The 14,587-nt window shown below is 40.7% G+C and overlaps 1 protein-coding gene across 1 annotated transcript in view; it reads right to left on the bottom strand.

Moving 5' to 3' along the window:
• Positions 1 to 11,140: 11,140 nt before the first annotated feature.
• Positions 11,141 to 14,587, bottom strand: part of LOC138032750 (fibrillin-1-like) — a 51,200-nt gene continuing 47,753 nt past the window's right edge. Inside the window, exon 18 of the mRNA XM_068880461.1 lies at positions 11,141 to 14,495. Within this exon, the coding sequence (XP_068736562.1) occupies positions 13,588 to 14,495 (908 nt within the window). The 3' untranslated portion in view covers positions 11,141 to 13,587. The remainder of the gene's footprint in view (positions 14,496 to 14,587) is intronic.

Here is a 14,587-nt window from a genome sequence, read left to right as displayed (position 1 = left end):
AAGCCAGAAGCTAGGTAAAAGTAGTGTTGCAGTGTTATCAAACGTATCCAAAAAAGACTCTCCAGTACCACAAATGTTTAGCGGGCACGAATTGAGGGTTAGGGTTAGGCCTATGGTTTATCGTCATCATTTCTTTTCACATAACCTGCATTTCAAATCTATATACATATAGTTAATCGAGTCCTTTCACAGCAATACATCAGCCCAAATAATTCACCTGCTCCCAGCTGAGTGGCTCCATAGCTCAGTTGTTAGAGTGTTGCACCGGAATTGCAGAGGTCATTGTTGGTGCGAATGCTGTTTGAAACCGCATGAATATTTTAGGTGTCTTTAATAGACAGACCTTCGGCTGGGCTTTGAATTTTTAGAAAAGATTGATTGAAACACTTGACATACCTTGGGGTTTACATGGAATGCACCTATGGTTGGTGCCTGACGAGTACGTGGTGGCAAACTGATGGGTAGCAATTCTCGCAAATGATAATGCAACTAGCAAGATACATAGTTGCTTTTTGCAAACACACAGCATACCTGGAGAAAAGTTGGCTGAGTCAAAAATTCTGAATTCTCTGCCAATGACTGCCATGGTATTCTGCAGCGGTTTACGTTGAAACTTCATTTAGGATGCAGAGTAAGAGACAAAGTTACTCCTCCAGGTACGCCAGCTACAAGATGCTCATAACGAATAATTAGCAACTAATCACCTCAGTATCCGTGGCTAGTACTGGATATTTACCAAGCCGCGAAAAGATGATTTTAACTCATTTTATTCCTGCAACGATTACAATGTTTTCCAGCGCAAATCCCGCGTACGTTGCTCGGAGGTGAATAGCAATGGATATTCGAAATTTGAGTAGCCAATTATAGCGAGCCTGCAACGCTATACACTGTTCTAGTGTATATTAAAACAAGTTATTGACGAGACTTGAGGAGATTGCGACCGATCAGGAATGGTTTGACGCTCACTTCTAATGTAAATGGCTTGGAAAGACCAAATAATGTTTTCCCGACAGATAAATGATAATTGAAGACAAGATAAAACAAAAAGTACCCTTTCTGAGTTTCATCAAAGACATCTATCTTTTGAACTCACACGCAAACGACCCAATCCTCCTAAGAGAAAAAGGTCAGCTTGGCCGTGAAATAAGCGTCCATGGAAGCCGCTTTCTAGATGTGTTTACACACTACGTTGTTGCCGCCATGCATTGCAAAAGAAGTAGTTCATGCTTTTAGCTGTGTCAAACAGCATGGACACACAGCCCTTGCATCAATAGAGTCATGAATGCATTCAACAAAATGTGAAGGGCACTCTCATTACACTCCTATTCACGAGTGCAATCATGAATACCTAAGAAGAAGCTATGAGATTAGAGAACGAATCTTTGTGTCACGTGATAATTATTTCCAATTTATTTTTAGATTGCGCCCATGTTACGAAGGTTATTTAATAGGCCATTTATGATTTCATGTCTGCCTCCTCTTCAAAGCGGGTCAAAGCGCAAAGTTTTTGCGATGATAATTTCTTCTACTTTACATATGAATGAAAACTAATTACAGCACTTAGAGTAGCTTTGAAGAGGAGGCAGACAAGAACTAGGATATGGCCTCTACTTATATTTCGTTCTAATGACAGTGCGGTCCACAACTCCACTTTCACACTTGGTCACTTAAAAGAGCTACTCAGTATGACACAAAACTATTAATTGATGTCAAATAATTTTCATTAAAACAGGGCCATATATGGGGGCATTTGCTCTCTTACCTTATGTTTTCTAGTACCCATCCAATAAACCCACCTCAAGCATCAATCAATTCTTAGCAAGTGAGAATAAGGTAAGCGGATGCCCCATCCATGGGCCTCTCGCCCTGTTTTCAAAATATAGTTTAAGCGCATGGTTTAGCTACGCAGCTATTTTTAGAGAGGCACCTGATTGGCCAGTTGTAATGACGTAATGAATAATTATGAGAATAATACAATTCCATGTGTTTTAATAAAGAAAGTGCTCAATATTTTTTGATATGTAAAGCTCAAAATTATACAGCGAGTGCGAATAAACTCAGAAGTAAGATACCTCCCCATTCGCTTCCACATTCTCGTCTGTGTTTACGGGAAGATTCCTCTATACTTTCAGTTCATTTTCTTTCCAGGAACTGAAGAATTTCCTCTCAGATGTTCATTGCGCTCAGACTACAAGCAAAAAACATACTGACAAAGACGATCACATATTTGCAGCTACATGATTTGGACACCGCATGGACGTGACACAGAGAAAAATCTCATCCCGGCGTCTCCGGGCCCTGATCATCTAACCGAGCGACATTGGGGACGAGGTTTGCGAAAGTTAAAACATAGGGACGCATTGCGTACGTGTGGTAGTGCACTAACTTGACACAGTGCTTTATTCCATAACTATCAAATGAACTGCGTTTTGTTTTCCAGGACGTTACATGTAAAATACTTAACCCAGAAAGAATGAAGAAAATAAATGGGAATCGAGAAGTATTAGCCTCCCCGATACGTCCTTTGGGGTTCGTTTGTCACGTATTCATTTCTCCCCCACGACGTCTGCTAAAAACAGAGCAGACATTTATGTTCACCAATCTCAGGCCGTTTAAGTATTTTTGTAAAACGTAACCCTAGCCGCCTTTTCAGATTCGCGCGAAAACATGATTGACATCAGTAAATCTTTTGATCGGGTGTGTGAGAAATTTGTAATTACAGAGTTATACAAGTATCAGAAAAAAGCTATCCTGCAAATTGTAGAGAGGAAGACTGGTGTGTTAAAAAATATGCCAACCGGATTTGGCAAATCCCTTATGTATGAAGCTTTGCCGCTTGTTTGTGACACAGTGCGTGGAACTGCTAGACATATTCTTGTTGTTTCGCTCCTTCGCCCCTTATGAAATGGTAATAGTAATGAATTTATATAGTGCATTTCCTATTCACATATGCAAATGCGCTTTACAAGCAAGGGATCTATGGGTGAGATCGGAAATCAGCATATATAGGCATATATCAGCCAATGAGCGATCTCACCCAGCACATGAATGAATAAAATGAGGTCTTACCACAACGCTGTGAGCTCCATGCCCTGCTCTTTACGAATAGTGTGTGGGTTCTTTTACGTCTCACTGGGTTGTGAACATTGAAGGGTTGTGAGACGGGGCCTACGGTTTATACTCCTTATCCGAGAAGACCTGAAAATCTTAACCATTTGCTGATGTAATTACAAAGTCAGCACTTTCTTATCAGTTATTTTAAGACCCTGAGTGTTGGTCCGGCCAGAGTCGAACACACGACCTCCAGCATGGCAGTCCGTTGCTCAACCAACTGAGCCACCGGTGCGCGGTATGAAGGAAAGCTTGCAAATATTTGTATTTCTGCTGCTGCGGGACAAATGAATACAAAAGTGACGTGTCAAACGAAACCCAAAGGACGTCTTCGGGGAAGCTACTTTAGGCACTGAGAAATTTTGCGTACAGTCCCTGCAAGAAGATGGGCTTCGTGTGTCGGGCCAATCTCGTACCCAGAGTCCTCGGGCTTTTTGGCCAGCGGGTGAGCGCCCGGAGAGACTCTGGGATAATCCACTCCATTTTCCCAGAAAACGTGGGTTCCGGTCTTATTACGTATGCTTGAGTTTAACCGGAAACAGAAAAGAGAAAACCGTAAACAGTAGAAATGGCGGGTTGAAAGTGTTCGAGAAACAAGAATTTTAGCCTTACACACAAATAAACTGGAGAAATGATCATTGGCTTGCTGTAAGAGCAAGTGAAGATGAAACCTTTTACGCTTTCGGTAAGTGTATTTTTAGTGTTTCAGCGTATATTCCATCGTTCAGAATGCCATCGTGCAAGCAACACGATCGACAAATTTTTTTGTGGAAACGACACAAATGTCCTCTTCTACTACAATTTGATGTTTCCGTAATTCTAAATGGCTTCGACAAGACCTTATTCCACGGATTTCTCCTCAAAGAGACTGACGTAATGTTTTCCCACGGTACTTTTGCAACAACAACAGTGATCACTTTTTAGCAGCGTGGGAAAATTCCCGTGCGGTATAAGACATAATTCAAACCTAGTCGTTTTAATATTTTTGTGATTTATATGTTTCTGATATAGAAAAAATCAAACGGCACTGAAACTAGTTTTAGGTTTTGAATCTCCCTCTGCTTCCGAATTATTTACTGACTTTCTGTCGGACTGCCATTGTTACGCAAGCGGCCAATCAAAAATATAGTTCAAGTCGATTATCCCAGAGTCTCTCCGGGCGCTCACCCGCTGGCCAAAAAGCCCGAGGACTCTGGGTACGAGATTGGTGTCGGGCATTTAAAATCGCTGACTTAAGTTCTTATCAAAGAGATGTTTGCGGCGCTTTACAGAATGAGTACGTTAGAATTCGTATGGGTGAAACACTTTGCTCCCGTGCACCTATTTGTGGCGTTCGCTTGGGATTGATATCATATTTGCATTTCTTTGTGCGCTATTTTAGTGGAGTCGTTTCGCTTGAATAACCCCATTTCTTGTAATCCTTCCGTTGAACTGATTTGAGGTTTGCTTTATTTTTCAAATCGAAGAAATACTGAGTACGAAGGATCCATTCGCAACATAAAAACATTAAATTAACTTTTAGAGACGATCATCGCCAAACGTAGCCTGAAAATTTCACGCTTATCTAAACGTATTGGATTTTTCCAAGCTTTCTTTTCAGTTGCGTTCATTACGCTTGAAGGTAATGGTTCCCGTGCAGTTCAAATCAACTACACAGTTCAAAAGTTCAAAATTTACGCTTGCAATACTTAATATTTGTATTCGTATTTATATATTTCCACGACGCTTTCAATTTTACTTGTAGATGAAACGATACCATAACCTTGCTAAGTACTCCCATTTCGACTAGTGAGAGTGCAAATGCATACCCCACCAAGGAAACAAAATTAATGTTTCTAAGGAATATTTTGAAAAGGCCTCGTCCATTCATGATTCATCCGAAGTAGAAGGTGACGCATTGGAGCTCCCAGGGGAGATCAATACAGCGCTGATTGGTTCCTCAGTAGCCCGCACGTATTTCCAAATGACAGTTTCTTAACAAAGGGAAATGAATGTGTGGCTGGTTTCAGCTAACGCTTGTGGGCGAGGAACGCGTGACGAATCCCTAAGAGCGTCTGCGTGGAAGGCTCGAGAAAGATTGGCTTCGAGGCTAACATGAAGTTCAACTTCTTACTCACAGCAACTTAACTGAGCGTCTGACAGTTTCCACGAGAAAATCTCATTGAATTTTTTTTCCCTGTCGAGGTGGGGTTAGTATCTAGATGGGAGAAACATAGGACCGAAAATTATATTTTAAAGCTCAAAAATGCGAACAAAGTATGGTACAGATGTTGGTAGCCTGCTTTATGTAAAACAACTATTGATGCTAAGTAAATAAATATTGATGCACAGTTTTAAGGAAGAGCACAAGGAAGTTTTTAGAAAGTGCCGATCGAGAAAAAGAAAGATTACCATCAGCAACAAAATTTGCAACATGAAAACAACGCAACAACAGGTGGTCGCGTCCTCCACGTGACATCAAATTTGATCATTTCACGTCGTTGTCAAAACGAGAAGGGCAAAGAAATGTATCAAAAATGTAAAACGCACGTGCAGTGCTTGCAGAGCTATTGTTTTTGCTAATAGTCCTTTGCTAGAGACCTGAACCAGGCAAGCTTGACTTGCCTTTGTTTTTTATGTCCCAATGTGGGAATAATCAGGGGCACCCAACGACCAATTTGTTGTAAAATGTATTATTATACCCCAGTTAATGAAAATAAATGCTATTAAGGCATTTTCAGATATTTTTCAGTGTTGCTGGGAAAACATTATCTGTTCCTCTTTCCCAGCAAGACACACAAGAATTTTCCCAGCCAGCTAGATAAAATTGGTTGGTTTCCCAGCCAGCTGATCAAATTTATTTCCCAGCCAGGAATTCCGCGCGCTTTCAAATCCCTCGATCCAAAACGACCGAACAAAAGCGACAAAACCGGGACAAAACAGGTTTTTTTCCGCAAGCGCAATCACTCTGACCAGCCGTGGTATGTTTGTGACTACTCTCTGGGAGAGGGAAGGGGTTCTTTTTTTTTTAGACGTCCTCAGTCTTCAGAGTTTCTACAGCCAGCTCGGATTGAAATGCTAGAAAAAGTCAGTAATTCCCAGGCAAAACCTCTACCAATAACAAAATTTCCCAGCCAGCTCATCGAAACACCTGTATTTTTGCCAGCCAGCAAGATTCCTCTGGGGAACAGATAATGTGAGGAACAGATTCGTTGGGTGCCCCTGAATAATAATGAGCTTGCCCTCCAGCATGGCGGATTTTGTACCATGGGATCGTTAGTTGCAAAAGGCCTATTTAACTCATTGTTTCGTGGCATTTTCGTAGCCTTTGTAGTCGTTCTTTGCTTAAGGAGGCTCGAAATAGTTTCTCCTTTTTTCAAACAAATAAACATATTCTGTTTTAGATACAGTTAGGATAATCATATCAAGACAAAATTTGGCCAAGGTATTAAGAACCCATCATAAATTTCTCACATCACCTTTTCCTCCGAAATAACGTTACCATGGCAACTACAGCGTCGCCACAGAAAACGTCTTATGAAATTAGAGGTTTTCAATAGGGAGCTTACGTCTAAATGTATCATTTTCCGTTGTTGTAATAACTTCGTTATAACCCCAAGTCGTTCGGAATGGAAAATCTAAGTGTGTATCGACATTGCAGGAATAAAATTGGCATGAATTGTGTGGTTGTTTGTGGAGAGAATTAAAAATATTTCGTCATGTTCTCGCGTCCCGCTACACAACCTGAAATTTGGTCAATTCACGTCATTAGGGACCTTAAGCAAGGACGACGACGACGACGACGACGACGACGACGACGACGATGACGGATACGAGAACGTTGTCTAAAAAATATTATTTCCCGTTACGGTAATAATTTTGCGATTACTCCACGTCGCTCGGCATGGAAAATGTGAGTCCACATTCCAAGAATAAAATTGGTAGAACGGTGTGGATATTTAGAGGGAAAATTGAAACGTCTTCGTAAGGTGTTCGCCCCCTTCTTTCACACAACCTCAAATTTGATCATTTCACTGGGGAGCTGAAGATCTACGACGACGACGTCGACGAAAACGCCAGAAAACAATGATATCATTGGTTAAAAGAGCATAAATAATCGTCCTGCACGTGCGGCACGGATTTCTGCTCATATTTTTGCGGTTCTCTGCGTGACGACGACGTGAAATCACTAAATTTTAGGTTTTGACGACAACGTGAGCATGCTACAGAGAATCTTTCATTCTCTATTTTCACCCTGAAACCGCTCGAACCAATTTATTTTTAGGATACTTCGCCCACATTGTAAGAAGCGAACGAGATGGAATAATCGCAAAAGACTTTTACTAGAGCAAAGTTCTATTTTGAGGTGACGTTTTCGTCCACGTCGCCGTCGTAGATCTTAAGCTCCCTATTGTCAAGACGAGGACGGCAAAGAAATCTATCAAATGTAAAACACACGCGTGCAGAACTATTGCTTTTGCTAATTAAACCTATTGTTTCGTGGCATTCTTGTAGCCGTCGTCGTCGTCTTTGCTTAAGCTCATATTGTTTAACTTCAATACACTTTCTCGCTGTTTTAATTAGGCATTAGGTCAAAGCTGTGCTCTCTTTTCCCCCAAAATGTAACATGAAAAGGTGGACTTTAGATATCCTTGATCATATCAGTTTAATTTTCGAAACTTGAGCTACAGTAATTACAATTGTGGCTTTTATTGTCCTACACGAGCACTGTAATGGGCCCTTTGCAGCTAGCGCTTACATGGTACAAAAGCCGCCATACTGGAAAGCAAATTGCGCGCTGGGTCATACAAAACAAAGGAAAATTTAAATTGAGTTGCTTTGCTTTAGATGTCCCAGTGCGCAATTTGCTTATGGGTGTAGATAAGTGATAATAAAAATTATTATTATTATTATTATTATTATTATTATTATTATTATTATTATTATTATTATTATTTATTGTTATTACAATGATTCAGTTTATGATTCACCATGCTGGTCAAAAGCGGTGTCCCTCAAGGAACCATTTTCGGGCCATTTCTGTCAAACTTACCGCGCGGCTCACATTGTGACGATGTTGCATTTACACACAGCTTGACGAAGGAATTGCAATTTATATTTGCAGGCCAGGGCAGGTGTCCACTAATATACTGATAACTGGTGACCAAAAGCATCTGCTTGTCAAAACACAATTTTGATGTAGCCAAAGTATGCCGGTACTGTCCCCATTACTAGCAAATAGGCTAATTACCTAACAAATGTTACGTTTCTAGGGAAATAACAGTGCTTTGTGGTCGTCCATTGTGGTAATGCCGAACTCTAAATCCCGGCCTCAAACTTCCCCAGGTCATTTACTTTATAATCTTCTCCTCAGTAACCAGTCACAGTAAAGGCATGTATCGTGACTAGCACGAATTTAAAGAGAACAGAAAATACAAAAAAGCCAACCTTTTAGAGAACATTCTGGCTATGCTTATACGCCTTCTATCTCAATAGGGAGCTTAAGATCTACGACGGCGACGTGGACGAAAACGTCACCTCAAAATAGAACTTTGCTCTAGTAAAAGTCTTTTGCGATTATTCCATCTCGTTCGCTTCTTACAATGTGGGCGAAGTATCCTAAAAATAAATTGGTTCGAGCGGTTTCAGGGTGAAAATAGAGAATGAAAGATTCTCTGTTGCATGCTCACGTTGTCGTCAAAACCTAAAATTTAGTGATTTCACGTCGTCGTCACGCAGAGAACCGCAAAAATATGAGCAGAAATCCGTGCCGCACGTGCAGGACGATTATTTATGCACTTTTAACCAATGATATCATTGTTTTCTGGCGTTTTCGTCGACGTCGTCGTCGTAGATCTTCAGCTCCCTATTGTCCCCATTACGCAAACATGCTGATTAGAAAAACACATTGAAGAGACTCGAGATATATTCAGACTACATTAAGTGTTACAGTAAATGAGCTACAATGGGAGAAAAATAAGAAACTATAAGGGAGTAACAGCATTGCCTAGTCATAAAGCTTAGTCATTATTCAACTTATGTACAGTAAAATCGAATTCATATATGAATATTTCTGGCTGTGAACGCCAACTCTTTAAATAGTGTACAAGGCCAAACCCAATCTAAATCTAGCTCAGATAGCGTAGTAAAAATTTGATCACCGTGCGAGCAGAGCCTCCTCTTGTCTTTTTCTTTACTGAGGAGGAGAAAAGGAGGCTCTGCCCGAATCGCGTCAACTCTTTGAAGCCGCCGCAGCCCGAACTTCTGGACTAGTCAATCTTGTTTTCTCTCGTTAAACCGGTTTTTTCAGTGCGAGCGTCGGTTTAGTGACAAAACCCGTGGTTATGATTGAGCCCCCTGTACCATGAAAAACCAAGATGGCGGCGAGATCTGGTATATTAGGCTTGGGTTCGAGACTGTATCCTGGCAACATGCAGCGCATATTCAATAAAGATCTTACTCGATTCATGCAGAGCCTTTCTCGAGAAAGCCAAAATCGAGCAAGCAAAAGAAAGGCTCTGCTAGCAGGGTTAAATTTGATGCGCTAAAAGGGAAACTCAGAGTTCCTGATCCAGACAGATACTCTTACAGTCATGATAAAATCATTGTGATCACTTAAGGTCAGCATCATGTAATTTTTGCTTTTTGAAATTTAGCATCATATATTTCAAGGTTGCCGCTGTAATGCGCCTTTTCTGTTTCCCGCCATAAATAGCGCGCGAGATGTGATCGATATAGGTTGTCTGATTTCAATGCAATTTTCAGAATCTGTTCCGTTCTGTTCATGCAGTCACATGTGACGAGGCTTAAGGTTACGATTGCAAACAAAATGACTTAAGGAAACAAATTCAGTTCGTGTTTGCGGGATTTTGAATTATCCGGAGTAAAAATTATAGTAAATGTAGGCGTAACTCCAAACAGCACAGCTAGGATGTTATAGCTGATACATTGTCGATTGTCTCAATAAACAATAAAGACTAGCTTTGTTTATCATCATGGTTTAACGGGAACAGAACAGAACATTTTTAAAGTTAGGGTCTCGGAAATGCTATTTCCGACTATTTTCGAAGGAAATTTCAATAAATAAATGTAAAATAGTTAGTTGTTTATTTTACCTATCTGCCGAGTTTTCTCTGCAGCAAGCAACAACACAAACAGGGAGTTTACAGTACAAGCAAAGGGCAAGACGTCGCAAATTCTGTTATAATCATCATCATCATTATCATCATCATCATCATCATCATCATCATCATCATCATAACATATCCTTTAAAAATAACCGGGAACTGGGGACTGTTGATACTGAAGCCTGACACTGCGTGGGGGCTTCGAAGGGTAGAGTTTTTCTTTTGCTTTCGTCCACTATTACGTTTCTTGCCATTAAGGCCTGGCCAAACGGGTCCACTGAACATGTTAGTGTAACATTATCCAACATTTTTGAATCAAACATGCTGCACTCGTTTTGGCCACCATGTTGCATGATGTTGGAAGTTGTTGAACGAGGTTTGATTTTCATCAAACATCGTCTTCAACATCATCCAACGTTTCTTTTGTTCTAAGGTGTGAACAACAGTGTTGCATTCTTCCAGCCATCACATTCAACAGTGTTGCACGCGCGCGTACTCTGCGGCTATCGGTATCCATGGTAATGGCTTATTCGTTGCATCTGTTTCGCGTGTTGGCACGTCAGTTCAAGCTACGGAATAGTGAACAAGCAAAGTCTTCAATGTCTGAGGGACGAAAGCTTAAGCAATCTCTCTTCGAACACATAGCCCCCCTTGTGTTCAAAGCTCTCAGGGTTATGGAGCCAATGTATCTGCAGGATCTTTTGCAAGCCAAGACCGCGGGACGCTACTCCTTACGCAGTGATGCCCTGGGTCTTCTCAAAGTTCCTCACACCTGCATGGTGCAAGACCTTTGGAGACCGGGCATTTGCTGTTCAAGTTCCCAGATTCTGGAAAAGCCGTCCTCTTGCTATCACAGAGAATGACTCTATTGATAATTTTAAAAGGAACTTGAAAACGCCTACATGGCGAGAGTTTGTTTTCTAAGGATTCTGGGTAGATTTTGGTTCCAGAACCTTGAGTCTAAAATTCTGGATCCAGCATGTTGCATTCGTTTGACCACCTCGTTCGACACTTTTCAACAGCGTCCAACAATGTTGGATGATGTTGGATCCGTTTGGCCAGGCCTGTATGGGTTAATGAAAAGGTACTGGAAATACTCACACAGAGAGACACCTGTTTAATTATTCCAATTTAAAAAAACTTGGCCCGATTTTATAATGACTAAAAAAAATTACTGCCTCCATGGAATAAGGATTGCCGGATTTTAGCTGTACGTACGGGCGTACGTGCGTATACGGACGCTACGCCCCTGATGAAAGGCATAGTGCTCTTGCCGCTTGCACTAATCCTGCACCCCAAGTATAAGGGATGCCCATTCATCTGACCAATTATGCCCCACTATATTGCAGCCTAAGTGACATTTATACATGTAATAAGCATTGTTATGACTAGAATGGATCCACCAAAATTACTAAAGGCGTGTCTTACTCAACAATAATTAAACAGAAATTGGGAGAAAAACTCGAATTTTGGTCAGTCAAACATGGCAAACCTAGCTGTCTATTAGCTATACTGCCATACTATCAAGTTCAAGTTGCCAGAATGCCAAATTTTTAAAGTATACAAATTAGGTGTCTTGGCTTTAATGGTGCACATTTAGTGCTTAATATAACACTAAAAATGGTACTTGGCATGCCTGAAACGTGTGTTACTCCAAGCAGAGTATTACTGTGTTTCTTTTTACTGCTGCTCGTATTGACGAAATAGTTTTCCTAAAAAATGCCAAGTTTGCTGTTGATCTTTGCTATCTATTCGTCATGAAGTATCTAACCTGATTTTGGCATACCATTATTGTCACTGGAACACTCGTCATGAGAAAAAGAAGCAAGAAATACTGCATCAACAGTATGGAATAACTTGCTGAATGCAGTAGAACTTATAAAAAATGACTTATTGGAGGTGCCACTCAGATGTTTTAAGCTGTTGTTTTAAAGTGCTTAATAATTATTGTTTGAGGTGTAGTCTTAAAGTGCCTATGAAACAACAAAAAAATCTATTTTTCGCTTGAATGTTCTCTTTTTTGAATTACTTAAAAATTGATGACGTCACAAACTGTTTCAGCGTGAAGATAAAATTAGAAACAACTTAGAATATTGGAGTCATGATAGTCATACTTCATGGCTCCAGTAGTTTTTGTTGGCAACACAAAAAATAGTGATTTTCTTTGCTGTTGCCATCAGAACTGTTTCGTTGACTGGTCTGTGAGGTTTAGAAGAGATGCATGGCCATATGGGTTCCATTTCTATTTCTGGTCGGACCGTCCACCTATTCTTATCTTCTCAAAAATTAAAGATAGTTATTTCATTGCAAAAAGGGACTGAAGCCAAAAGAATTGCCATGACAACATCATAATGGGTGTCATTTTTTTGCCTTATTTGATGGACATTAGATGTGCTAAGTTTCAATCACACCACTATAATATTACCGAAGATATTCGTAATTTTGTGATTTATCTTTATACTTACTGAGTAAATAGTTTGTAACATCGTCAATTGTAGAAGAAAGACCAAAATATCTCTGGAATAGAGAAAATATATTTCCAGAAAGAAAATGCCATTCTTCAACGTTTTGAAGGGTCTTTCAAGTAAGCAAAAAATACAATTCTCCTCATAGGCAGTTTATCAACATTACAAGTCAAGTGAAATCAATAAAGTACCGTTTATGTGGTGTGCGTATCTGCTGGATAAAACCACCTTGTGTATTTGCAAGAAAAAGGCATTTTCCCAAAATACATTACATGGCAGTGTTTTACCTACCCTAGTAAAATTCTTCCATTGACAAAAAAAAAATGCAAAGTTAAATTTTACTTAGTCATTTTTTTTTTTTTAATATATCTATTGTGGGGACTGCTGCGTATGTTTCACACAAACTGACGATGTGAGGAAATCACAATTTAAACTGTAACGTGCCTTTCTGGCCAAAGCAAGTCCTTTGAGGCGAATGTATTAGTGAGGACCCCACATTGTGGGTGTGTAGCTATACTCGTGGCCCCACAAGTCACTTTGTGGAAATACATACGTAACAAACTTAATTTTGTTGCACCTATAAAAACAAAACAAAACAAAAAACGGAACTGGCGTTCGTTCCACTGTCAAATATCGATTCCTAAAAGTAGCAAAGCACACAGCGAGTTTTAGATGGCTGGGCCTTCTTTTTTCAAGAATGTCCACCACGATTGGTGGCCATGTTTTAGATTATATTTGCGCTTAAATCATGTAAGCAATTCGAATCAGGTACTTCGAAAAATTAACAAAAGTGGGTTACGGAAAGTATATGCAAAATAACGAGATGCAGTTTTTGAAGCTAACCTTATAAAAGTTTTTAAAAAGCCATTTAAATGACGTCGCATACAAAGGATGAATTTTCATCGCTAGCCAGGTAATTTGACTATTTGCACCATGCCGTCATCATTTGAATTTCTGCCAGACAAACGCCGACAACTCGCACCACTACAGTAGGAACCTCCACCCCCTCCGGCTTGCCATGGGTGAGTGCCGCTTCCTCCACCAGAATAACCACCTCCACCTCCTGATGCTCCATTATCTTCAGAACCTCCTCCCCCACCACCAAATCCTCCAACTGCACCTGGGTGTGGTCCACCGTTATAACCACTATTCATTCTCCCTGCTCGTCCTCCTACCCAACCCTGGGCACGTGATCCACCCCTTTCACCATGACTACTACCTGCCCTGGCACACCCCTGCGCTAACCAACCAGCACCTACTCCCCCATGCCAACTTGCACCTGCACTGTTGCACTTACCGGGAAATCCCCCAGTTCCCCCCTTTCTGCTTTTAGACGAATATCTTCCTACGCTATTAGCCCCTCTAGCACCCGCCTGACCATCGGCACCATTATATCCAGCAGATGCACCTCCACCTCCTCCGGCAGCCAGCAAAAGCCCATTACTTGTTGTATAAACAAAACTCCCTCCGCCTCCCCCTGTACCAGCATTGTCCTCCACAGACAGTCCCAGTTGAGCTGCTGTTCTGGTAGTGGATTGTCCTCCTTTCACCTCTACTGAATCTCCTCCTCTCTGTCCCACCACGATATTCAGCACTGTTCCTTTATTTAGCGTGAACGTTCCCTCTATGAATGCACCTCTACCTCCGTAATAAGTCCCCGGCCTGTAACCGTAGTTATACGAGTGTGTTCCTCCTCTAGCGCCCCAGGTTTGGATTTTATAACGTCCGCTTTTTGGAATTGTGAACCTTTGTATGACACCATAACGTCCCTTTCGGCCACTTGTTGTCAAGGTTACAGTTACAGGAACAGGATCTAATATAAGTATAGAATTATAACAATACTCAATGTATCTTCCTAGTTTTTTTTCCATCTATTATCATTATTTGTATTGTACTGTTTTCAAA

The sequence above is a fragment of the Montipora capricornis genome, chromosome 14, assembly GCF_036669925.1.
Source record: "Montipora capricornis isolate CH-2021 chromosome 14, ASM3666992v2, whole genome shotgun sequence".
Lineage (NCBI taxonomy): Eukaryota > Metazoa > Cnidaria > Anthozoa > Scleractinia > Acroporidae > Montipora > Montipora capricornis.
This window is presented reverse-complemented; position numbering and strand designations above follow the sequence as displayed.